Source organism: Pyxicephalus adspersus, chromosome 2, assembly GCF_032062135.1.
Source record: "Pyxicephalus adspersus chromosome 2, UCB_Pads_2.0, whole genome shotgun sequence".
NCBI classification, from domain to species: Eukaryota; Metazoa; Chordata; class Amphibia; order Anura; family Pyxicephalidae; genus Pyxicephalus; species Pyxicephalus adspersus.
This window is the reverse complement of record NC_092859.1, coordinates 32,085,852-32,113,804: the sequence shown is the minus strand read 5'-3', so window position 1 is coordinate 32,113,804 and position 27,953 is coordinate 32,085,852. Positions and strand designations below refer to the sequence as shown.

The 27,953-nt window shown below is 36.9% G+C and overlaps 1 protein-coding gene across 2 annotated transcripts; it reads left to right on the top strand.

Moving 5' to 3' along the window:
- Positions 1-2,157: 2,157 nt before the first annotated feature.
- Positions 2,158-27,953, top strand: PARVG (parvin gamma). 2 transcript variants are annotated; one of them, XM_072400293.1, is made up of 13 exons: positions 2,161-2,310; positions 3,235-3,297; positions 4,043-4,107; positions 6,757-6,859; positions 7,720-7,860; positions 15,461-15,576; positions 16,961-17,016; positions 18,145-18,164; positions 19,354-19,415; positions 20,672-20,740; positions 22,000-22,101; positions 25,794-25,866; positions 27,717-27,953. In XM_072400293.1, the coding sequence occupies exons 2-13, from the start codon at positions 3,240-3,242 to the stop codon at positions 27,800-27,802; spliced, it is 951 nt and encodes a 316-aa protein (XP_072256394.1). In that variant the 5' UTR covers positions 2,161-2,310; positions 3,235-3,239; the 3' UTR covers positions 27,803-27,953. The 2 variants fall into 2 exon arrangements, with proteins under 2 accessions (XP_072256393.1, XP_072256394.1); XM_072400292.1 differs by lacking the exons at positions 22,000-22,101; positions 25,794-25,866; positions 27,717-27,953 and adding an exon at positions 21,454-21,590 and having other exon boundaries at positions 2,158-2,310.

Below are 27,953 nucleotides of genomic sequence, written 5' to 3'. Positions count from 1 at the left end.
CCAATATGAACTTTATACATTCTCTTTGTACTCCATTCTACTTTTACTATGGAAATAAAACATTTACCTTTTAAAGCAGAACTCCTGTTGATTTCTTTTTTAAATCTTTCTCCTTTTTTTGGAATAATTTTATATATTGCTACCTGCTCCTTCAATGCTCTAGTCATCTGCTGCTCATCAATTCCCTACTCCAGGTTAAATGAAGGCAAGTATAACTCAACCCTTTCTGGTGAGCTTTGGCTTGGGGTGTGCCATGTCACTGACCTGCTGCAAGTGAATAGCACTCATGCTAATAAAAGTGCCATACAGTACGGACTGCAGTGTTCTCCCTAGCCCTTCCCCCAGACTGACGTCATGGGGGGACCATGTCTCCCGTATGGAATTTCAAGCTCAGACCTGTGATGGGAGAGTGGGCCGGTTCAGAAAGACAACCTGCCCACCACCCTGAGCATGTAATTCCATATGGGAATTACCCCCCAGTAGACCAGCCAGGGCCATGGACCACCAAAGAATTTCTTTGCAAAATAGGAGTGGGCATATGTGCCCATTCCTGAAAAAAAAGTGAGTGCATGGCGTTCCCACCCATGCTTGCCCCACTACACCCCTGGTAACCACCCAACTGTTTTTTGCTGCTTATTGAAAAGCTGGGTCCAATACCTTATAACTGAGACAAAGAAAGAGGGCAGGCATGTTAAAGTTGGAACAATATATAGGAGAGGGGTAGAAGGCTAATGGAATTAAAGGGGTTACTGGATTCTTATGGGAACAACAACTGGGAACACAATATGTCATGTCTTGCCCTGCCCCATTTTTGACCTCACACCTACAGTGATCCCCCCGTCCCAGCTGAAAAAAAAAATTTAGCTTACCACATTGGACGGCTTACCACTGCTGCTAGACCAGAATCGAGACGACTGGCAATGTCATTGTACCAGACAGAATACAGTTAGAATCTGGCTTTGTATATAGGTAATCTTCAAAAGGCCGGAGAATGCTATTTATTATATGATTAGCAGGCAAAGATTGTCTTATTTTGGACAATAACATACATTTAAATATGTCTCACTGCCACTGTCCTCATCAGTGGAAGTTTATGCAAGTAGTTGAGCTTAAAAACTTGACCTTGAACAGGTAGGAATGGGAGACATTTGGTTGCGCTGCATTCAGATCTGTGGAACAGGAACATGCTGGTAGGAGAAGAGAGTACAGTGAGCAGAGGGAAGACCTCATCAGCCTCCAGTAACTGTTTCATTGTTCAGTCACAAGCTACGGGACAGAGGAAAGACACCACATGCACCACTTTCCTCTGGTGTCATCTAACTTACTGTATCGTGTAATTCAAATTCTAATTATTTGACAGGTAAACAGTTTCCATAAGTGTAGCCACAATGTATCATCTGTCAGGCAAAATGGCAGATAGACTTTTTAGCATATTTGTCATGTGCCACATCCCGGATTATAATATCCAACACCATCTTGAAGTACAAGAAGGGACTTTTAAGGCACTTCAGATAAAATGAAAAAACATAACTTTTAATTTCCAAATTTAAAATTCATTCAGTTTAAAATTACATATAAAAGACTTTTTTGTCACAATAGCTTTATAGGAGAAGGTATACACATTGAGTGGGAACTGATTATTTTCAATGAAATAGGTAAGTCCACCTATTTTCAGACAATGGCACAAATTTGAAGATGTTATCACTTTTTGAAATGTATATTAATTGTATTTAATAGTTCCCGGCAACTGTTTCTCGAGGAAGCGGATACTACCGCGAAACGTGTCGAAACTTAATGAGACTGCTATTGTGACAACAATGTCTTTTAAATGTAGTCTTAAACCGTATGAATTTTAAATTTGGAAATTAAAAGTTATGTTTTTTTCATTTTATCTGAAGTGCCTTAAAAGTCCCTTCTTGTACCTCAAGATAGCTTCCATAAATGTATATTATCTGCATGTTCAGCTGCTTGTCTGGAGTTCAGTTTTAAATTAATGTTATATGTATCTGCTTTCACAGTTTTTTTCACCTGTTTCCAGAATATTTTCTATAAATATTAGCATTTTGTCTCATGCAGATTTCTGTGTGTACCAGAGGCAGAAGTAAATAGGGAAGTATTTTATTTTTCTTCAGCCACAACTTCACGTGTCATCATCACGCTCTCTGTACTGAAATGCGCAGGATGAGGAAGTGAAGGGCTACATAACGTCTGACGTTCACATTTCCGAGGAGACGAAGCTAAGCATTACATGTAGGACACATTACGGCCAATATAGAAAGGCCTCCTGGTAACACGGACAGTCCTAGGCAGGTGAGTTTATGAAAGTTGTCTTTATGTGAAGTGGATGATGATGATGATGGGAACTAATGATGGCGAATGGAATGCAGACATCTTTCCCTAAAATGTATCTGAACACAAAACCAAATATGCTAACCAATGCTTAGATGGGATGCTTGCATTTTTTCCTTACAAGAATTTGATTATTTTGCCAGTAACACACTTCCTATCCTAGGGTGACAATGCATAACCGCTGTACACATTCCAACTTGTGTCATAGACAGAATCTGCCCTTTGAACAAGCAGATAGACTTGTATCAGAGAAGTGTGCAGGATATTGGCTACCAAAGGTAATGATGAGTGTCTGTATGCTCGTAGGCAAAACTTTGAAAGGTTTGCAATGGATACCAGGTTTGCTTTTAAACCAAGGCACATATAAATTTAAAAACAAATGTATTTATGGATACTTTGTTTAAATGCAAGCCATTTGAATGTGTGAATTAACATGTTATTATTTCAGTGGTCCATGTACAGTAGAGCTTAAAATGGTGGAAGATGAGCAGCACAAGTAGCCCATTAGGTATGCTGCCGTTAACAAAAAACATGCTGATAGAAGGAAAATGCAGAATAACACCGAGATGAGCCCTTCCGTCTGCTGCTTTCCCTTTTCCTGTCTCATCACAGGCTATCTCGATCTAAAAGTGTTACTTGGCTATAGCCGAGAAAAATCCGGTTGCCCGTCCTATTGGACAGGTCTGTGCTGTGTGGCAGAGCTTATTTGCTTGGTGTTCTGCCCAACATATTCAGTACTGTATTATATAAAAAGGAAGTCATCCACTTTATGAATGGTATTATTATCTGTCATGTTTCCCTATGCTTTTCGAGAATCAGGAATAATAAGGATGCCCTGTGACAAATGTCTTTTTTGATGAGCCTTATTTTTTATTTCTCCTTCAGAGCAAATGGATCAGTTAGCACAATCTGGTGATTCTCAAATGATTTTTAACATAGAAACTCAAGGTAAAGTTATGACATTTAATTGACCCTGAACTTGAAAAAAAATCCTTTTCTTATTCTTTTTTCCTATCACCTAAATGCATGCACTGTATCTTCATGGGCTCCAACCTTCCTTCAGCATTTCTGCAAAAGCCCTCGAGGTGTGTACACCCCCCAGGTATAGGTTGACTGTGAGTAAACTAAGGACCCCTTGGCATCTCTTTGTCTTGCTGTTTAATAAATCTTTAGCTTTGTTTTATAATATTAATATTTAATAAATCATTTGCTTTGTTTTAGGGAAGCTCATTTTAACACACACCAGAAAAAAACAAAAAATGCCTAATTTGAAAAAAAAATGTGACCATTCACAGTAGTACATTACCATGTGTGTTCTGCAACACATCTGCATTGATTAATGCAATAGGGTGCCATTGACAATGAATGGTTCTGCAACACTGTAATGCACATAACATCCGTTAACATATAACACAATCACACAACATACAAGAGTAAATCTACATGTGAAAGATCAATCTGCCTTTACACTTCTGCAGTCTCCTGTTGGCTTATTGTTATGATTGGCAACCTCACTGGCCCATGGGAAGGTGTTTGAGACCAGCCATCAACACTACCAGCAGTCTCTGTGTGATCATGGTGTCTTCAGGAACTTCTAGGGTGCCAGGGTTACTTTAACAAAGAACATGGTATTTTTTTTTATATTTTCTTCTCTTTTTGTCCATAAATACATTAAAAAAATATTTGTTTGCAGGTGAAGCAAGAAAGCTACTTCTGCCCAATGCAGATAATGACCCCAAACTTCAGGAGCTGAAAACGGTATGTTGTACTGGGCTGAATCTTGACATCAAGTTTTATTGGGTGCACAAGGGAGTGGAGGGTTGACAAGTAAAAGCATTGGCATGCGACTGCCCCATCAGACAAAAGAAAGAAATTTTTGGGCATTTAACAATATAAACCAGTCAAATGTAATAATCTAGCTAAACACCAGGTGGGCTGCATTTGTTTACTCCAATTGGCTGATCCCTGCCATACTTAACTCTGTTTCTCTGTTTATCTTTCATTCTCTACAGTATAAAATATTGAAATACAGCAAGGAGAGCATGATCACCAATATAATAAGTATAACAGACATTCCCATGCAAAGATATTACTTACACACATATTTGGTGGTAAATTTTCCATCAAAAACTACAAAATCCATATTGGGTGGGCTAACCCATTTATTGCAGGCAGATTTGGTTACCCCAAATGGAGGCAGACATGCTAATGAGAAGGCAATCAAAACAGTAGCCTCTAGGTCAACCAGTAACACTTCTTGGTATCAAGTCCAACACACTTTGGTTTGTTGCCCACTATGGTGGTTGGAGAATTATCAAGGGCATATGGAGAGTCTGTGATGACAATGATTAATCATAAGGCATAATCAATGGAAAGGTTCACCAAAATTATATGGAGATGAATGCAAAAAATCTGATATTGAATCCTTGCATGTGCCGGGGATGACCTATGATATGTATTTTCTTTCCTTACAAGGACATACCCTATGATAAGCTTTGGCCCTGGTTTGTTTAGAAATGCCAGTTTGTTTAATCACTTTCTTGACTGTCCATAAACCCACTGTGTCTCTATCACCAAGCCATCCTATAGACACACAAAACTGCTTAAGCAGCAAAAGTTAAAGCTCAACACCCAGGCAGGTACCATGATTCCACATTTTAGTAACAATTGAAAAGGGTTAGAATTTCTAGTACTAGTACTAATTTATAGTAGATTAGATAATGGTCACTGGTATCTGTGACCCTTTTTGGGAGATTCCCCTCAAGTCCTTTTTTAACCCTGTTCTACTTTATCCAATGCAAAAATAAAAGTTTTTCTAAGAGCTTTACCCAAAAGTGAATATCTCCTAACTTTTAATTTTGGATTGGTTTAAATCCTATAAGTTTATTGATGGAGAGATTTCCCTTTACTTTCTGTCTTGTAGATGCAACATAAGGTAAGAAAACATCTCCCTAAAATAAAAGCATAATCCCAACAACAGTCACTAGAGCAGGTGCCCTCAATAATGATTTACCTTTACTTCCTGCTTTGGTGACAATTCCAAAATTTGAATTTTCTTAACATTTTCTGTATTAATATTGTTGGTCACCAGGACACAAAGCAAGGGGAGGACACAATAAATTACTTGATCTTCCAACTTCACCTAAAGGCAGAAAAAAAAAATGACTTAACAAACACTTTAAGATTTTTGTGGTTTTCCAAAGCTCTGAAAGTTCTAATAAGCTTATTTAATGTGCCCATGTTAGTTATAAATAGCTTGGCGAACTTCTTTAAGATAATACAACAGAGTGTGCAATTACAATTTGCCCCTGATTACAAGAGGACACCATAAAAAGAATCCCATTTGCCTGGGTATTAGTTGGATGAGAGGAGAAGTCACAAGTGACGGGCTAATTTGCAAGTTATTACCCAGATTTCCTTAGTGTCATTTAATCAGCCTGTGATGGGGAGCTGGCACAATGGAGGTTGGTAGAAAACTAATGGAAATGTATTCATAACAATTTATCTGGTCTATTATTCAAAGTTATCAACCTGTTATCCTTTCACAAAGGAAGAAAGGGGGCTTTTGTCATGAGCAATGCAGATTTCACTCAGGATGTGTCAGTTAAGTTGGTTTTATGATCATGTTATGATGAAATCCTAAAGGAGGACTCCAGTCAGAAAACAGATTTCTTGGAAATTATTATAGTACACAATTATTTAAAGGGCAGATGAACTGAATACAAACCCGAGCTTTCTGTTTATAATTTTCTAGTCCTTAAGGAGAACTGGTCTTGATTAGGCTGATGTTTTCATTATAATTGAGTGTTTTGTATATACAGTATTATCAATTATTCCATATTAACATTTTTATTTCACTTTTTTAATTTAATCTTTTAATACCTTTAAAATTCTTTATGAATAAATACCTGATGTGATACTTTCAAGCTATTGTATTTTTTTTAAATACCTCAACCTAATATTATCCTTTATCTCCAGGCTAATGACTTTGTCTAGGCTGAGATGATGCCATCAGTCTGCTGCAGGCAGGGGGAAGCATTTCTGGCATCTTTTCTTCCCCATTGGTCAGATTAGAATATTAGAATGTTGTAGCGGATGATTGTCAGAAGCAGGGGCTTATTTGGGTTACATAGCAATGATATGAAGTAAATGGTGACCTGCATGATAATTATACTCCTGATGTACAGATGATGATTATTTTGAGCAAATACAAATTTGCAACAAATTACATTAGATATAACATACATTACAAATTATATTATCTATAATAATCCTTATATTTAATATTTCAATATTTGCCCAGTAAATGTCACAGTGATTGCAGAACTCGGTATAGTAACTTATAACAGGCTGCTGACAATCTATATTGTACTGCACTCTCTAGTGATTATTTTTTCTTTCTTCCAGTTTCTTATTGACTGGATCAATGATGAATTAAAGCAGGAGCATATCATAGTACAGAGCTTAGAGGAAGATCTCTTTGATGGGTTAATTCTTCATCACCTTTTAGGTAAGATATTTTTACATAGTCTTGTAATCTGCTGGAAATCAGGAGCTCAAGCTGTTGGTATAGATTGGATGATGGATTTGGCTGAGATTCACATCTCTGACTTGTTTACCATCTCAGGTTTAAACTTGGCTATGTGTGAAATTCTTCTCCACACTGATACAAGATCAGAAAAAAAATATTTTATGTTCAAATTTTTTCATAGTGCTTGGAAATTGTAGATGTTAGGGTGGGATTGTTTTATGATTTTTGGAAAGCTGGTGAATAAGCTCCCACTTGCCTTTCAAACGTTTGCAAAAGCATTGTGCAAAAAAGATGAAATACTTATTTTATTCTATATTCCATCAATTGCTGCATCTGAGAGCTGCCGATCCCCAGCAGTCTGCCCCTTCCAGACACTCCAGGGATGGCATTTCTTAGGATAGGATTGGTGATAGTGATAACAGTGGATCATGACTGTATATTGTGTGTTAAACTGGCTCCATCAGAAGCTCAAGTGACAGGGTGGTAACACAAAAGAACAGTTTGGAGATATGGACATTATCACCATATAATAAAAGTACCTGAAGAAGAAGAATAATCATTTACATGAACCTATTAAGGCTTTAGTGATAATATAAGTGATCAGGTTTACATCTATGTTAACGGCTTTCATTCACCCTCTGTAGACAACATGAAATATCCTATAATTTGCGGTATATAGAAGCATGTAATGTTTGTCTGTCTTTCATGCATAAAAAGTGTATCAGTATGAAAGAACCCTATATATAAGGTAAATGGCCCTATTATGTCCCCAGTTAATTTGCTTCCAGATGTTGTATTTGAAAATTCATAGCACTTCCACAATTGTTTTTTATGTTTAGAAAAAATTGGAGGCCCCAAACTGGAAGTGGAAGAAATCACAATGTCCACAGCCAACCAGAAGAAAAAGCTAGGTGTAATTTTGGATGAGGTGTCTCGGTGTCTGCAAATGGAGGAAACTCAGCTAAAGTGGAACGTGGCTTGTAGGTACCACATAATCATATTACAAGATCCTTTACAAGTTGTTTTGTTTCTGTTTATTGCTACAAGTATATTTGTGCACAAACCTCATTGTGCAGCCTTTTATTTTACATTACATTAATATTGCACCTTGTGAACATGACTTTTATTTTATTTTCATTTTCAACCAGAGGGTGATGCTCCAGGCAAGCCGTCTGCTGTATGAAGTCTTAATGTGGATCCGTTGTTCTGAGCAGGGATTTCTTTCTTTATAGACTAATGCTATAGGCTCAGTTCACAAAGCTTTAAACAGGGATAAGGACATTTATTTTAGCCATGTGACTCTAAACTTTAAATTACATTGGCCACAGCTGAGACAATGGTCACTTTTTAAAAATAAAGAAATCATAATCTTGATGTGTTTGTACTTTGTTGGCTTTTGATCTGAGCCTTATATATCAAAACGCATGAAGTCAGTGCTCCACTTATGAGAAATCTGCAAAAACCATTAAGAAAAATAAATTTCCTGCAAAAATCTCACCCTATAAAAGAATAAAGAAAATTCTTAACACTGTGCTCTATTGTAGAGAAATCTCTTGATGGAAACACCTAGGATCTGTTCATACACTTCCTGTAGCACATATATACAGTATGTACTTATGTTTAATTGCATACTGGTGATCAGGAGGGTTTGGATGAGTATATATTTCTTCCTTGTAAGGAAAAAGCTCTTTGGGATGGGTTAGAGCAGGGTGTGTTATAAGTAGTTTAGGTGGAAAATTATAAAAGGCATTAGGAAATGCAAATGATACTTTATATCTGGGATGGTCAGGTAGATATACCTTGTGTAGTTCACTATGCCCTGTCTTTGATACCCCTGTATAAACTATTGAAGCTGCTCTCTTCTGTATATGCATTAGGTCTACATTTAGCTTTAAATGGGACTTGGAGCTAAAAGTAGACCTGACCCTTGCGTAATACCAAAATCACCCCAAGAATTAAGATTACACTTAATTAACATACTAAATATTAAAAATAAACATGTCTTTTGACACGTATTAAGACAATACCTAGGAAACTTTAAAGTGGAACTAAACCCTTTTCTCCAAAATTTTCATTCAAGCAGGTCTTTTATTGCAGAAGGGACAGGTGATGTCCTGTCTGCAATAAAAGACCATTACCTTACTGATCTTTATCTTTATTCTTTACTGGTTCAACCATCTTGATTGGCTGGGTTTAGATGATGTAACTCCTGCGCAGTCTCATAGGAGTACATTCAGTCCCGGCACTCTGAATGACAGAAGACGACAGCAATCCAGCAGCTAAGTATGGTTTAATGCAGCAGGGAAATCACAAAAAAAATGTCTGATCACACATTTTGAAACTTTAGTTATGCTTTAGGATTACTATATATAGTAAGACATGATGCCAAGGTGTTAAATAAGAAATTGTTTTTACAAAAAGAACAAAAGTTTTTTTTAATTTTATTTTTTTTACCTGTACAGGTGCTTTAATATTTATGTTATGTTCTGAAAATAAAAAAAGATCTAAAAAATTCCTTTGCATATATTGTGGCAGGAAATAGGCAGAACTAGGTTCTAAGTAAAGTGGGCTTACCCACCCCATACTATCAATTGTCAATAATGAGGATTGCGTAGGCACGTTGAAGCTGCCCCATTTGCATTATCTGTACGTGCATGGTTTGTCTGATTAGACACCATATGACATATCAATGTATCTGACCTGATCTACAGAATTGCAAAACTTTGACCAGTTTCACTAGTTCCCAGTTTATTCAGTTACTGGAAAGTTGTAGTTGGGACCCCTGGACATTCACTGTGCCCAAGGCTCCTGCTTAGATTGGCTTTTGGTTGATGCAGCTCTGATACGATTACAAATAATGTCTGGCTCCATAGACAGACATTGAGTCTTGGCTGCCAGAATGACAGCTTGGTCTTGCCAAATATAACAGCAGAATGGGCAGGGGACCTATATGTTTAAGGCACACTCCGAGTTTGTTTTAGGAAATACATTATATGCCCAACTTTAACTGGTAAATAATTCCTCTAAGCACTATAGGTGTCTCAGATACCCTGTTGTAACCCTAATGCAATTTCAAAAGAACTGGAACTGCATGAATTTTTCTGAATGTGTGATCACTCAAAACAACATAGTTTCACTATAAAACATCTTGTTTTGGGCATATTAAAGAATGTTTTAATGTTTTCATATGGATAAACCATCCTAGCTGTGGTTTAAGGCTACCCATTTCTCCGATAACAGCTAAAGAAAGCTATAATGAGAGGCCGCTACTTCAAAGAAACTCGCACACTATATTGTTATTCAGCAGATGTCCAAATAAACTCACGTTAATTACTGGCTCCTTTACAGCAACCGTAATCTTGCCAGAAATATGGAATGTTAAACCAGATCAGAAAAAAACAGGGAACAGAAGGTAATACTGTATTTTCCTTTTTAAATAGTTATGATAAATAAGTAAAGTATCTAACAGCAGATCCCTGTACAATGTGGGGATAACACTGTACACAAGCTAGGTTTTCACGAGACAATGATTATTATTATTATTTTTACACAGTATTTATATAGCGCCATCATATTATGCAGCGCTGCACAAAGTCCATAGTCATGTCACTAGCTGTCCCTCAAAGGGGCTCACAATCTAATTTAACCTAACTACATGTTTTTGGTATGTGGGAGGAAACCGGAGTACCTGGAGGAAACCCACACAGACACGGGGAGAACCTGCAAACTCCATGCAGATAGTGTCGTTTATATAGCATGTTCAGGGGTGGACATAGGGAGGTACAAAGCATGACGCTGCACGCTTCTCAGCCAACATGGGCTAAGTTTTGGACACATCCACCACCGAGCGTGTATATTTAGCTTTATGTTTGTATTTAACCTACACAGGGAGGAGTGTAAAGAATGTTTGTCCATCACTGAATCCACTGTATCCTCAAAAACATAACTCTGGGCTCACACAGCCTCTACCCCCTCCAACCCTTCCTTTGTATCTGAGTACTACTGCACCCTACTGTGGGACCCAGGGGGCAAGACTGGAGAAGATAGACTATCATGGGGGAACCTGAATGATGCGTCAAATGGATCTGGTCCACAATTGAAAACTTTTGCCAAATATTAGCAAATGTTCTAAGGAAATCCATCCCAGGTTTGCTGGATCACCCATGTTCTCCTATGATAGTCTATCTTCTTCAGTCTTGAAGAGCTTTAATAAATCAGGCCCATTGGGTTCACATGAAGTCAGTTGAATGGCGCTTGGTGCTATTTACAAGAGGCTGGGTGAAGCTTTCTTTATTTTTTGCCCAAACTTGGCTTTAATTTCTCATTCTCTATTAATTTCAAGTTGGTGAAATTTTGCCAAAATCTGATTTTTATTACCTTTCAATTTCACTCATCCCTTACTAAGAATTATTTCAAATATAAAACTGTGCCAGAGTGCGATGAATGCATTTTGGGGAAATCCCCACGAAAAACCATTGCAGATGTAAATAAATGTGCTGGAAAGACAAACAAGTTTACAATCAACAGATGGCTCAGTACTCCCAGTTATGTGAACGATGCTCAGACGCAACACACTGCAGAAGAAAAGAGCATGGGATATCATACAATAGAAATCCAGATAATTATAGTTTCCCTGACAACCATGCTGCCTTTACGTCAGCCCAGAGCAAATTTCAGCTCAGAAATATTGTGAAAGAAAGACTAAAATATTAGCTTGCCAGCTAAACAAACACTAATGCATAGCATGCATGGTGCTTCCCTCCTCAAAGGCTTTTTTATTTTACATTTGACATTTCTTTTATATGGAAGGCCATCATTAAAGTGTTTGTCCAGCCAGAACGTTTTTTCGTAGTTCTGGATAAAGTTGGGAAGGATTGGAACCCCCAGTGGGTTTGTAATTTTACCCTTGGCTCTATTGGAGAGATTTAACACACTTCCTATAATGGTGATAACAGTTTAATCAGGAGTTTTAGCTTTCTCCACTAAAAAATATTTTTTAATGTTATGTACCCTTTATAAGGGAATTTTCCTTAGTTCCTTTGTTGATGACCACAGTCTGTGACCAGGTGTGTGCTATGTGTATGACAGGGTCACTTTTTTTCTCAATGGGAACATGTGACAAGGTGACAAGACACACTATAACAGGAAATACTCAGACAATCTTCGTTATAGCAAGATTATCATATATTCTTCTTAATGAAAAATACAAAGATTGAAAACAACTTCTGTAATTACACTAACATGTTAAGGCATTAAAAAAATACATTTGCACTTCTCTTGATTGCCATTTAAAACTGTTGTATAGGTGAGCATGTGACTCTCTCCAGGTCATTGGCCCTGTTTATTCTCCTAATTAGATTAATTAATTAGAACACTGAAGCACAGTTGGTAGAGATTTGTCACCCTGATATTGGAAGCAGCTGTAGAGGAACCTTTATGGTAGGACAACCATGGATTCTTTTTGAATTACCTTCACTCTGTACTGTGTAGTTCCCCAAAGATTTCAAAATCTCTGCCAGCCTCTGAGGTCAGGGACCAATCAGAGGTAGGGGATGTGTCAGTGCAAGAAAGATAAGGACCAACCTTTCTACTGATTTCACACTTCAGCATTGTTCTCATGCTCTGCAGACATATTGTATATTATAGTGTACAAGCAACCCTTTTTTCTCCCATTTACTGAAATCTGAACAACCCTCTCTCTTGTGGTAAAACTGAACTGTTTAACCTAGAACTTGCTCCCTATCTCCCTCCCCCTCCAAAACAGTTCCTAACTAACCCGGGTTACTGCTGACAAGATAGTAAATCACAAACCTCAGCTTCTTGTATTTTATCTGTGCATGTGTAGGTACATCATTAGCTCAAGAGGTACAACCCTGTAGTACCATGACTCGCTCTGGGACTCCACACTGTAAATTTAGCAGACACCTGTGTGAAATAAACACCACGGAACAGCAAATTTTAGCAATGACAGGGGATTTCTACACTGAGAACCCCTCCTCTCACACATTGGGCCTGATTTAAAAAAGCTCTCTGAGGCTGGAGAGGATACACTTTCATCATTGAAGCTGGGTGATCCGGCAAACCTGGAAAAGATCTGGTCCAGAATTAAAAACATTTGCTAACAAATGGCAATCCATTCTAGGTTTGCTGGATCACACAGCTTCACTAAAGGAAGTGTATTTTTTTTAGCTTTGGAAAGCTTTAATAAATCAGGGCCACTGTATCAGCACATATGCAAACCACCTTAGGAAATGCTCACCCATGAACGTGATACTGAGTGACCGATAGGGCATTTAGCTGAAAGTGGGTGATCATTACATATAGAGCCATATATGTTCGGCAATATTGACAGTAATAACTGTTGAAATTTAAAATATATATATAAAATAATGAATAAAAATAGAATTTTTAAAACTAAAAATAGATTAAATATATAGGTTAATAATATTAGGTTAATGAGCATAATTTATTTTAATTAGTCTGAAATGACTTCATGATCCTTACTTCTGGTTGAGTATATGTATAGTGTGTGTTTGTGTAACTGCTATACACAAGTGACTAATTCTAAGCAGCATAGAGAGAGATTTTTATTATGACCATGTTTTGTTAATGAATACCAAAGCATAGCATAAAAGAACAGGATCTTTAGAAAATAACATAAAATTAAACTGCTTGGCAAACAATTTTGGGCAATATTTTTCTGCTGCAGACTATTTTCTTTCATTTTAAGGAAGATCTAGCGCATTAGGCTTTAGAGCTGTGAAATGTTTTATAAATCACTTATTTCCTGTTAAAACTGTTTTCACTTATTTCTGTTTTCATTGCCGTGGTTAGTATCCCATACTAAAACTGCAAGGCTTGGAGGCTTGGAAAAACAACAGGAATTTTTCATTATGTCTAGTAAACTAAATTTTCTAGGAAAATTGAAAAAAAAAGCAAGTATAACATTAAAAAAAATATATACCTACCAAGATAGCCAAATGTTTCCCTGGTTCTTCTGCCCTCTGTTTCAGGCGATGCGGAGGGATAGGGGACATGGAACATATTTGGTGGTAATGCCGGGTGGCACAAAAATTCTAGAGAAAGGTTTTTGACCTTCTCACCCTGGAGTTACAAACTTCTCTTTCCCCAAGCCTGGAAGGTGCCCTACTGAGGAAAATTGAGCTACCATTGCCGAAATACACAAGGAAATTTTGTAAATATCTGCTTCTAGTGGGTAGAATCACACTGCCCCGGACATGGAAGTCACCATGAATACCAATGGCCCCAATAATGGTTAAGTTAAATTGAATATTAGTTAATGACAAGCTCATTTGTACTATTAAAGATAACCCACATGCCTTTGAACTTACCTGGGATCCATGGATCACACATTGTTTCTCGACTCACTTATAATTCTGTTTGACGGGTCTACTTGATGTTTATTTAAAAGATACTCTGTAACCTGATGTGTTCATTATGTTCAAATTATACCTGCATGTTTTTGCACATATTCCTTTGTTTTGTACAATTCATATTTTCTATTTTATTGAATAATAATCTATTGAAATAAAAAAATTAAAAAAAAAAAGAATGGCATTTTGGCGGTTAAAAAGATTTAACAAAAACAATTCTGAGTTGTGGGATTCTTTCAGACTCGGTGGAGAGCTCCAATTGCTTCTTGCCATATCTCAGGTACAGAAAAAGCATCAAATCGTTTGTCAGTGAGCTGCAACAGGCGTCATAAATCAGCTCAGTAATGTGCATCAGTGACTGTTTTGACATGCTGGGCAATTTGTATTTTAACCCACAGATTTGATGCTTTTTTCATGATGCAAAAAACAGACAAGTGTGAATAGATCATTAATGAGGAAACGAATAGTTCAATGTGTGGATGGGTTGACATAAGAAGCCCTCAGCTACCACAAAGGTGTCAGTGCCCATTTCATGCTGTGCAGATCAGGTACAAATTGGCCTTGAAAAGTCTTTGAAAGGCAACAAGCTTATAAAGGTGATGGAAGGAATATGAAAACTAATGGCATCAATATTACTTGGCATCAAAAATAGACAAATACGTGTCCTGGGTTTGACAAAAGACAGAACACAACCAGCTGTTGTATTAGCACTGTAATAAATAACAAAGAGGATATTTGACAAATCCATAAGTATTTCCCCCTAGCATATGGCAGGTTGACCAGCATTGGCCTACTGATTCGGTCAAGGATACCCTTAGGGCTTGCAATGTGCTTTCAGGCTTGAAATCAGTATGAGACACACCTGAGACCATTCAGAAATCATTGACAGGTGTGTCTGTCCTGCAGTTGACCTCATTCTGTCCTGCAGCTGACCTCCTTTTGAACTAAAATTGACCTCCTTGTAAGCTGCTCTAACTTTCTTCAATCTACTTTTGCATTTCCATAAATTTGCATAGGGAAAGAAGCAGTTCTGGTACAAACAAAAACCTCTTATCAAAATCAACTTGTACTAAGAGTCATCTGAATAAAACTGAGCTCCTACAGGATAAAAGTGGAGGTTAGTAGAAAATGCAGTACAAAATCCTTTTCCGTGCCACCCTAAATTTTTGTGTGCTTATTCCCACAGTGATCCACAGCAAAAACCTTCTGGCCACCATACACTTGCTTATTGCCTTGGCACAACACTTCCGGCCCAACCTACCCCTCCCCGCTGATGTTTCAATAGAGGTGATTGTGGTGGAGGTAATTCTATTTTTTATTATATAATTATTCTTTAATTTTATCATATCACCATTCCATCCAATTTTCTTCTAAAAGAAAAAGGGACACTCTTCAGCACAAAGTGTGTAGGACCCTGAAAAATCCTGCATAGAACTTGGGATTAGAGGACAATCTACTCACATAACTTTGAAAAGTCATGGCTTCTCCCACTCCTCCTTTATTTATTTCAATTTATTAAAAGGGCTTCAATAAAAAAATAGCTTATTATCTACTTAGTTTCTAATGATAATATGATGTAAACTAGCATAGTTTTAATAAAATGTATTTTGCCTAGTTGAAATCAGGTATGGCACTTACAAAGTTAATTAGTATGAAAAAAATATGTCCATTGAGTTTAGCTACAAGGGAAATAAATAAACATACTAAAAAAATGCATAGAATAGACTAAATCCTACGCACACTTTAAATATCATGAATTATGCTACTTAATAAGCTATAATAAATGGTGCATTGGCTTCTGAAACTGGTTTTAAAAACTCAAACATACACCATGGACAATCTAGATGCCCCTACACACAACTAAATACAGGTTAACCAAGCCAGCTTCCTAAAGACATAGATAAATTTAAGGTATAGGAACTTGAATGGCTTGTACACAGATCTCACCCCAATTAACACCTTTGGAATGATTTCAAACATTGGATGTGAGCAAAGTCTTTTCATCCAGCATCAGGACATGACCTCATACATGCTCCTTTCGAATGACTGACCACAAATATCTACAGACACACCAAATTTTAAAGAAAGTCTATGGAGACAACCAAAGGTACAAAGAGATGACTAACTCCATATCGATGCCAATGTTTTTGGAAATGGATGTCAAGTAAGCTCATATACTGTAGTTGTGATGGTCAGGACAGGTGAAAACCTTTGGCTATATAGTGTGTGTTGGGTTGGTTCACCAAATAACCAGTTGTATAGATAAATCTGTGTGACATGTGAACAAACTTTTAAGCTTATTTCATGATATTTATAAGACAGGTCAGAGTCTGCTGAATGTTTTTGGTCACAATATGGCCGCCAACCTTTGTCTTGGCCATTGTTAAGTCCTTACATCGTACTGTTTTATGTGTGGAGTGACACATCTGCTTTGAGGTTATATTTAGTCTTGTGTTTTAAAAAGTTCCCCTTAATGTTGTTTTGGAGAAAATCTACATGTTTTGTTTAGGAAGTGACTCTAATCTGATTTTCCATGTGGTGAAAGTTAGCTGGTAACATAAAGGTCATGTCTTCATATGGTTCCCGCATGTCGCCCATGATTTGTCTTATTCGCTTCTCCAATTATATCTGACATTTGCTTTGGCTGATGCTGAGTGCTCCAATGTTTTTCTGTCCTGTGTCATAGCCAACAAAATCCGGAATGAAGACAGGAAAAGCCATTGAATGCTTCACTGGCCCCAGGTGAGAAGTGTCACCTTATAATGACTGCTGACAGCAGGGGCTGTCACACTCTGGTAATTGAAGTGCAACACTTCAGGTTAGCCTAGTATCAAGGAGATCTGTGCAATTTGCAGATGTGTATGTATATGGGTAAAAAATAAAAACTGAAATCCCTTTTCTCTATAGCTAGGGTATTCATCATAAAGCAAAACACCTGTGTAAAAAGTTTGGAAGGTGCCATTCTATAACTGATGGAGCAATTTAACAACTCTGTCCTTCAATTAGTATGTTGCCCGCCAGCACCAACTGTACAATTAGCCCTAACCATACGTTGAATTATTGTGCATTGCAATAATGTTTTTTTACCGCAGTGCACTTTCCTTAACCTTCAGTAACTTTACAAGTCTGCATGAATACATTTCTGATCATATATATTAATATACAAAATGTAAATTTTAAAATGGCATTATTGTAACGTTGTGGTAAATCACACAATAGGTAACTGTTGCAAGAGCTGTGTCAGATATTTGTAATCCCCCTTTCCCCCAAGAACTGCACAGGATTTACACGACTGATCGTAGTCCAGTTATAAATGGTGACCCTAGATGATACCTAAACAAAGATGGCTTTATCTTTCTGCATAAAAAGTAGATGAAGTCATGGCAGGGAGAAAAAATTGTTACTCTTACATATTACTTGTTATTCAATAACTTAACATTAAAATGATATCTGATGTTTGCTCCACTTTAGGAAAAGAAAAACTGAAACAAAAATTGTTGACCACAGTGGCCAATTTGTAATCATCTTTTATTCTTTCAAAATTTGAAGAAACAAATTTGGGTACAGTCGGCATCAACTCCCATTTTGATTTTAATCCGGCATAAAACATTTCTACAATACATTTCATATTTTCTGGGCTTTTCTTTATGTATTTTAGTTCCCTGTAACAAGCAGTTTGATAGCAAGCATATGTGAATCCTGTAAAAGAGCCCCTTGCTATTTTTTTTTTAACTTGTAAAACAGCAATGTCATTCGGAAATAGAAAAAAAACTGTTTATAATTTGCAACCGGTTTGCTTATGTTTTTCTTGTTTGTTCCCCTCATTAAATCACATTTTGCATTGCAATGCATTCCCCTGGGTCACCGCAGAGAGGAGGACGCGGCTGCTAGTAAGTCATATTATGTTTAATTCATGACTCCACAGTAAGGTTTGTGTTGTAAGCATCAGGTTTGGCAGGACTAAACGGAATGACCCCTCCAAAAATGACCGAGCCTGATTCAGGACGCACGCTGTTGCTGTGGCAACTATAGGAAACGTTGACCGGGTCTTATGGGGTGAAGAAAAATAGAGATTAATTGGCGTAGATGGGAACAGTGGAGAACATGCTTAAGCTGTCAAGGTTTCTCCGTAAGCTTTCTCTCGTTGTCTGAGCCACCGCAGGCTGGAGAAAGTGACAGGCCTTTGGAGGTGCAGTGTGGGCGCAGATAAAAGCCATTATTTGATAGGCAGCTTGTAAATGTTGGCAACCGTAATTATCGAAGGACAAGAAGGATCTGAATTTTTGGAGGCCTGGAGTCTCATTGCTCGGTGATTGATGAGGTCTGCCTCCACCTTTGTTAGGAAACTTTTGAGGTTTGGTTCTAAGAATTCTTTTTTTTCAGCAGAGCTTGACATGCAGACATACCCACCTTTCCAGCTTTACCTTCACTAAAGACCGTCTATAAAAGGCATGTCAAACTGGTGGATTTTGGGCCACATGTGCTTCCACATTGCTTCTTCTCTGCAGCCTTTAAGAATTTTGATTTACTTGTATTTATATAGTGCCAACATTTGTGATATGCAGCGCTTGATATAGTCATATCACTAGCTGTCCCTCAAAGGGGCTCATAATGTCCCTACCATGGTCATATGTCATTGACACAGTCTAAAGACAATTTTGAGAGAAAGCCAATTAACCTAACTGCATGTTTTTGGGATGTGGGAGGAAACATTAGTGGGAACATACAAACTGCTTGCAGATAATGTCCTGGCTTTTAGTTAAAAAAGTATCCCACTGCATATACAATCCTGGGTGACCGACTGATACAGATTTGAACAGTCGTGACTGGCCTCTTGAGATGAGCCAGAATTATCTCAAGATGAATGAAGAACTGGTAGGGGTCAGTTTTTATCCCTTTTTTTTTTAGAAAAAAAGAGGTATTTCTAAATAAAACTGCCTAGTTATGATAAATCATTCTCATAATCTGTCTCATTGTACCCCTTAATGTGAGAAAAGCTTCTATGTAATGTGATTACTTATATTGTGATATTGATTTTGTTTTAAAATTTATCAATTTAAACTTTCTTTCCTGTTTTAGAAAAAGATGCATTGGACCAACTCTTTAAAATGAACCCAGAAAGGATACATGATGTTAAACAGGTAATGCAGCTAAATGGGGGTTAAAAAATATTTTATGAGCATGGAAGATTTTCCCTTTGTGGCACAATAGTAGTAATGTTTTTAACTATATAAACTAGCTTTCTTTTTTTAATTATTTCTATATCTGCCTTTTCTAAAATTGTACTGGTTACCAATAGGGCTCAAAAACCTGCTTAAATCAGTCAAACTTTATTAAAACTGGCAAGCAAATATATATATATATATATATATGTATATTAACTGTGAGGATTTTATACAGTAATTGACACCATGCTGCCTAACATTATGTTGGGACAAACACCTGTCTTAATTGCATTTATTAAAATAATGTACCTGTTCTGACTTACATACAAATTCAACTTAAGAACAAACCTACAGTCCCTATCCTGTATGTAACCCGAGGACTACCTGTATGTGAATATATACACACAAAAGCATTTATCAAGGACTAGATTGCTGAAACACTCCATGTTTAAATACTAGAATGTACAAAGCATGTAATTAATATCTTCTTCTACATGGTATTTACAGGGATAGTCAGTAACCAATAATGTCAAGGTGATGGCTATAAGTAGTAAGGTGTGAAACTTACTAATAGGGGTTCAAGAAAGAGGGTTGTCTTTGTTGGCTCCATAGAGATGATCATCTTTTTTAAGACCCCCATATATCAAGGAGGATACATGCACAATAGTATTATCTTATAACCGGAGCCAGCTTGGATCATAGGATTGTCAAGCTAGGTCTGCCATAGGTGGCTCTAATCCACTATTCTCCTGTAGTTTATAGCTTATTCATATGTAATAGAGCCATCAAAGACAGGATCAGTAGCAGAAAAAAATCTTGAATTAACCTCTTCCAGCATCTGGGTAAGTTGCCACAGCCCTGCAGTTTATGGGTTCTTGACTCAGCCTGAAAAATCCCACTCCAAAGCATTCTGCCATGGTGGTTATCAATAGGCCCTATGGGACATGAAGGTATTAGTAGAATCCACTGAACACAAAATATTTATTTCAAATTGTAAAGGCCCTAAAAAGCACAACCTACAATACCCAAACTCCCTTTCCCACGCCTCATCAGGTTTCCTGTGTATATTTACTGGTAATTATAATTTTTAGTGCCATGTTTGATGGCAATCTTGCATGCTAATATGCAGCGTGAACTGGTAGAAGGCATGTTCTAGATACAAATTTACAGTAATTTTTCATTCTAAACCCTTGATTGATTCTAGTTTATTAACATCTCTTGTTTTCTTACAGGCCATAGTGAACTTCGTGAATAAACAACTGGTAAACCTCAGCCTTACTGTGATAGACTTGGATTCCCAGGTAAAAGCCAATATCTTCTTGACTTCTTCTCCTTTTTTTAATGGCAAACTACATGTTGGTTAAGCTAAGATTTTCTTCCAGAACAAAGAGTCATCAGATATAACATTGACTTTTGAAAGCTTTCATGAGCCATACAAGGTCAGACTGGGGTCCTGTGGCCCATCAGAGATATTGAGAATAGGGGTCCACTGGAATGCATGGTTTTCCTGGTACAGTGTTATTTTTCTTTAAGGAAGCAGAGGCTCGGCGCCCACCAGAGAACACAAAAATTAATTTTGAGAATATGTGACTGTGGCCCACCAGAGAGTATCTCCCTGTTAAAATCCCCCTGTGATTCACAAAACTAATTAATGATTTAATCAACCACAACTCATCTGAAACTAAAAGTATAATGTTTTGAAAGATTAGTGGCATGGCAGGTACACTTTAAATTTTCACCCTAAACTTTCAACTCCTTAAGGTAGGTCTTTAAATTATATAGGTGATAGTTAATAATAGGAAAATATATGCGATGAAAGACATCAATTTTAAGCGGGACTTTCAAAGCCAGTACCATCAGTATATTACAAAAATTAACAACATTTTATTAATAATAAACATTAAAAACAAACATCATTTCAAATACATAAAACACAATAAAATTGTGGGTGTATTTATTGACCTCTTCTTCCAAAGGGTTTAAATTCTGAATTAGTTCTTGACGCGTTTTGCAGAAAAATACGCTTCTTCAGGAGGAAGGAGAGGAGAAGTCTGATGTTTGTACTTCCAGCAGCCCTCTTATCTAAAATTGTTGCAAGGAAGGAGCTGGTTATGGCGACAATGGTATATTCAAATCCCGTTTAGCTAATTAGTGAGTAATCTCTTTCAATTTTCAATATAAATCACAGTGATCAGTTTCAGGTCCTTTAGTCCTCAAACAGATATACGAACATACAACAGCACAACCATGTTCCTATTTCATAGGCTTCCCTTGCAAGTGAGTCATCGCAGTTAATAATAGTTTTGTCTCTGATTCTAAAGCTGCAAATTAGCCATCATTGGTAGTCAGTGCCAGCCCTACCATTGACAGCTATGACATGCTAAAAATTTTCAAATCCTTCCACATGTAAAACTGATAAAGGCATATTTTATTGTTAATTATTATTAACAAAAGTTTGACATATTTCTGAAAAGATGTTGTGCTTATGTTATATGGTCAGGGTACATACTCCAAAGTCCTTCTGTGACTTCAAATAATTAGGTCTTGTTTTGTTCTGCAGTTCGCTGATGGGGTCATTTTGCTGTTGTTAATTGGGCAAGTGGAGGGCTATTTTATACCTCTGTCTACATTCTTTCTGTGTCCAGGAGCAGTAGAAGACAAGGTGAGTTACTAAATGCATTATGATAATACCAGGTTTAGCTGTGGTTCTATTTCACTGCAAACAGTATTCCTTGCAGACCCTAATTGCTCTATACATCATTTCTGTGTTTGTGTATATATTTGAAAATGCATTTTATAATAGAACTAGTGGAAGTACCTAAATTTGACTTTCAATCTGCCTTTTGTAATTTCCTGTACAGCAAAACTCAGACCAGAAGAGATAGAACAAATAGCACATGGAGCCATAAAGTTATGACGACTTGTTTCAAGTGACAATGCTAATAGAAGGAGAAAGCAGAGTGATAGACAGTTGGTGCCATAATTTTGCAAAATATTTCATGGCCCAATCCACATGAGCAGGAAGACTTATAAATGTTACTGTACTGCAGCAAGACCCCTGTGTGGCAAGGAGTCAGAAATTCAGATTTAAGGACGGCCCATCAGAGATATTGAGAATAGGGGTCCACTGGAATGCATGGTTTTCCTGGTACAGTGTTATTTTTCTTTAAGGAAGCAGAGGCTCGGCGCCCACCAGAGAACACAAAAATTAATTTTGAGAATATGTGACTGTGGCCCACCAGAGAGTATCTCCCTGTTAAAATCCCCCTGTGATTCACAAAACTAATTAATGATTTAATCAACCACAACTCATCTGAAACTAAAAGTATAATGTTTTGAAAGATTAGTGGCATGGCAGGTACACTTTAAATTTTCACCCTAAACTTTCAACTCCTTAAGGTAGGTCTTTAAATTATATAGGTGATAGTTAATAATAGGAAAATATATGCGATGAAAGACATCAATTTTAAGCGGGACTTTCAAAGCCAGTACCATCAGTATATTACAAAAATTAACAACATTTTATTAATAATAAACATTAAAAACAAACATCATTTCAAATACATAAAACACAATAAAATTGTGGGTGTATTTATTGACCTCTTCTTCCAAAGGGTTTAAATTCTGAATTAGTTCTTGACGCGTTTTGCAGAAAAATACGCTTCTTCAGGAGGAAGGAGAGGAGAAGTCTGATGTTTGTACTTCCAGCAGCCCTCTTATCTAAAATTGTTGCAAGGAAGGAGCTGGTTATGGCGACAATGGTATATTCAAATCCCGTTTAGCTAATTAGTGAGTAATCTCTTTCAATTTTCAATATAAATCACAGTGATCAGTTTCAGGTCCTTTAGTCCTCAAACAGATATACGAACATACAACAGCACAACCATGTTCCTATTTCATAGGCTTCCCTTGCAAGTGAGTCATCGCAGTTAATAATAGTTTTGTCTCTGATTCTAAAGCTGCAAATTAGCCATCATTGGTAGTCAGTGCCAGCCCTACCATTGACAGCTATGACATGCTAAAAATTTTCAAATCCTTCCACATGTAAAACTGATAAAGGCATATTTTATTGTTAATTATTATTAACAAAAGTTTGACATATTTCTGAAAAGATGTTGTGCTTATGTTATATGGTCAGGGTACATACTCCAAAGTCCTTCTGTGACTTCAAATAATTAGGTCTTGTTTTGTTCTGCAGTTCGCTGATGGGGTCATTTTGCTGTTGTTAATTGGGCAAGTGGAGGGCTATTTTATACCTCTGTCTACATTCTTTCTGTGTCCAGGAGCAGTAGAAGACAAGGTGAGTTACTAAATGCATTATGATAATACCAGGTTTAGCTGTGGTTCTATTTCACTGCAAACAGTATTCCTTGCAGACCCTAATTGCTCTATACATCATTTCTGTGTTTGTGTATATATTTGAAAATGCATTTTATAATAGAACTAGTGGAAGTACCTAAATTTGACTTTCAATCTGCCTTTTGTAATTTCCTGTACAGCAAAACTCAGACCAGAAGAGATAGAACAAATAGCACATGGAGCCATAAAGTAATGACGACTTGTTTCCAGTGACAATGCTAATAGAAGGAGAAAGCAGAGTGATAGACAGTTGGTGCCATAACTTTGCAAAATATTTCATGGCCCAATCCACATGAGCAGGAAGACTTATAAATGTTACTGTACTGCAGCAAGACCCCTGTGTGGCAAGGAGTCAGAAATTCAGATTTAAGGACTTTCAGCCTGATTTATTTATAAACAGTCTAAGACTGGAGAAGATTATCATGGGGGAACCTAGAATGGATCTGGTCTAGGACTGAAAATATAATTCCTAATTCATCCTAAATTTGCTAGATTACCCAGATTCAACCATGATACTCTATCTTCTCCAGTCTTGAAGAGCTTTAATAAATCAGGCCCATTGTTAGAGTATAAGTCAGTGAAAGGCACAGAGAATAAAGATGAATGTAAAGCGTTAGCACATTTATACCACCCTGCTTATTTATGCTTCCCTCCTATAAAAGACGAGCCATCATCACAAAACAATTCACCACTCCACAAGCTTCCCTAATCACTGTAATCACTGAGAATCATCAGATTGTTCCTTTTAAAAAAAAAAAAATCTCTCCCTAACTTTCAGGCATACGCGAACTCCTTCAGAAGGAGCGGGGCAATCGCCCACCCATTTTTAGCCTGATTACACGACACGCAGTCAGGGAATGACAGCCTGACAACTTGATTTGAGGTTTGAATTCCTCTATCAGCACTGACAGACAGGAGGAAGCAGAAGACTATTCAGATCCTGCACAAATGTTTTGATTTGAGTGACAGAATAAATAAAATGTTTGCTCGGGAACGCTCTCAGTCAAGAGAATCAGAGTCCCCGCCAGAGCCTCATGAATCTTTCATCAATCAGGTGGAAATATGTAATTTATGTAAATTTCTCCTAAAGAAGTCATTGGCGTTGCTGATATAGTTTCTCTCCAAGTGAAGCCAGTGACAAGTTATCTAAAGAGTGTTTGTACAGCTTTGCCGAGTCTTGTGTTCAGTTGAATGAGATACAAAACATGATGGTCAGGGGGACTGACAGATCCGCTAGTCATCATCTCCAAATATTGTTTTCCTGTACATATTTTATCTGGCTTTGCTGACAGTGTGGGACAGATACTTAATTCATGATTTTTGGATATCTGCATGTTTTGGGATCTACATAGAGTGATTGATCATTACCTTGTTATTCTAAATGTTCTTTTACAGTGTAAATTTCTTGAGATTCAAAGCCCAACTCGAATTTTCAGTTTAAATCCCTTTAATACATGCAAGGTGTATCTAAATAAGTTATTCAAAGTCTTACAGTTTTAAACTACCCACAACTTAGGTAGAAAAACCTTACCTTCCAAAAACAGGCCAAGATACCAAAGTTCTCCAAGATAAAAATAAAAAATCATGGGGAGAACCTGTGTGATCCAAGAAATATGGAATGCACCTGGTCTAGGGTTGAAATCATTGCCAACTAATAGCAAATTAGTTAAGGGAAACAATTTCAATCTTCTCCAGTCTTGGAATTAGGCCCAATCTGTAGAAAATGACCTTTACTCTCTGTTGGAAACAGTGATCTCTCTGCAGAGGTAGAGCTCTTCAATCAGCAGCATGCATACACTTGTTTGATGGCAGTTTAGTGAACCACAGTTAACAAAAAATGATCAATTATTGTTATTTTGGCTAACCTTTTTTAAAAAAACTGCTTTTTGCATAAAAGCTTTATTATGTATATTAGACAAATAATTTATACATTATTGAATATATTCTTGATATTTTGAAAACTATATATGTTTTATTTGTAATTTTTTTTGTCAGCTCCACAACGTTAACCTTGCACTGGATCTCCTTATGGAAGGAGGGATCTTAATAAATCCAGTGGATCCTGTAGGTCAGTGTTGCAAATGCACAATATATTCTCTGATCATTCACTGTATACCTTAATTATGTTAGGAATGTAAGAAAATAATCATTTTATTTACATGGCAAACCACACAGCTCAAATTATTACTGTACAATTAAAACACTTTGTCAATTGCAAACAGACCAGCATATGCTACAAAAATCCCTAATATCCCATAGGAAATCATACTACTAGTGCCTGAAAGTCTGATGTCAAATATATTGCCCAACACTTCCTACTAACCAAAAAAGGTATGTTGAGTAGTCTGTTATGCTATGGAGCTAACAAGTTTCTTTTGGCTCAGAAAAAAAAAGACTGACATTCTGTAATTACTGTTTTGCTAGTCAAATGCTAGTCATTTACTATCAAAACTAGTGACAAAATGGAAAGTATGTTGTCTTGGTTGACCAATATTTTTCCAGTACCTGGTGGTCATGTATAAAGTGTACTGTTCTTGGCACTGTTTTATCAGCCCCAGGTATGCAAGGTGAAAGTATACAGTCCCTGGTTGACCAAAGTTTCATCAGTTCTTAGTGATCAAGTGGAAAGTATAAAGGCCTTGGTTAACCACCGTTTATCAATCGTTATTAAACACGTGGAAAGTATACTGTCGTTGTTTGACCACAGTTTTATCAGTCCCTGGTGAACAAGTGAAAAGTACACAGTCCTTGGTTGACCACTGTTTTATCAGTTCTCAGTGACCAAGTAGAACATATACAGTGTTTGGTTGACCACGGTTTTATCAGTCCTTAGTGACCAAGTGGAAAGAATACTGTCCTTTGTTGACCATTGTTTTATCAGTCCTTAGTCACCAAGTGGAAAGTATACTGTCCTTGGTTGACCACTGTTTTATCAGTCAGTGACCAAGTGGAAAGTATACTGTCCTTGGTTGACCACTGTTTTATCAGTCCTTAGTGACCTAGTAGAACGTATACAGGCTTTGGTTGACCACAGTTTTATCAGTCAGTGACCAAGTGGAAAGTATACTGTCCTTGGTTGACCACTGTTTTATCAGTGCTTAGTGACCAAGTGGAAAGTATATAGTCCTTGGTTGACCACAGTTTTTGAAGTGCCTAGTGACCAAGTGCAAAGTATACCACCTTTTGTTGACCACAGTTTTAGCTGATCAATCGAAAAAATACTGTCCTTAATGTACTTGTCATTTCCTAGAAAACCGTATACAGTCCTTGATGATTTATTAGGAATTGGAAAAATGTGATTAAGTATTGGATTAAGTAAAAGTATTGTCCTTGGTTGACCACTGTTTCACTAGTCCTTGGTGACCCATTGAGAATTATACCATCTTTAGCTGACCACAGTTTTATCAGTTCCTGGTAGTGTCTTACAAATGATGCCATTATCCAGTGGCTTAATGGAATATGTAATGCTAGCCCTACGTTTAGGGTGAAAAGTATATATAGTATAGTATATGTAGTATAAAATCAGAAGAAAATGTATTGCTGACACTTAAAAAAAATTTTGAAAATGAGTAAACAATATCTTTCTGACAATGTATTATCACTCCCTCATAGAACCATGTAAATCCTATGTTTTCCCTACTAAGCATTGCAGGTACTTTAATTACTTTACCCTTTACTTGGCTGTTAAAGAAGGGATTTATACTGATATATAAAAATATCATCTTGGGGAGAAATAGATCACTGAAGCATAAAGCGATTTAAATCCACTGCACAACTCCTAAGTACATTCCAATGTCTCATAACAGTCATCAGAATAATACAAAAATCTTCTAAAATAGATAAGTTATTATCAAAAGTGCCTGCTGACATTTAACATTCAATTTGAAATGTATTTTTTTTGTTTGCTCCCATCCCCAGAGATTGTGAACAGAGATTTAAAAACCACCCTGCGAGTTTTGTACAGCCTGTTCCTCAAACATAAAAACATGCTGAAATCTTCATAAAAAAAAGGATTTAGATGAAGCCGAGTCACCTGGAGCCCAGCTGAGCCAAGGATGAAAACACAATTTATTACAAAAAATATATAGATCTACTTTTTTTTTATTCTTTGCACATTTATATTTCTAAATATAAAATAAAATACATGGAAGGTTA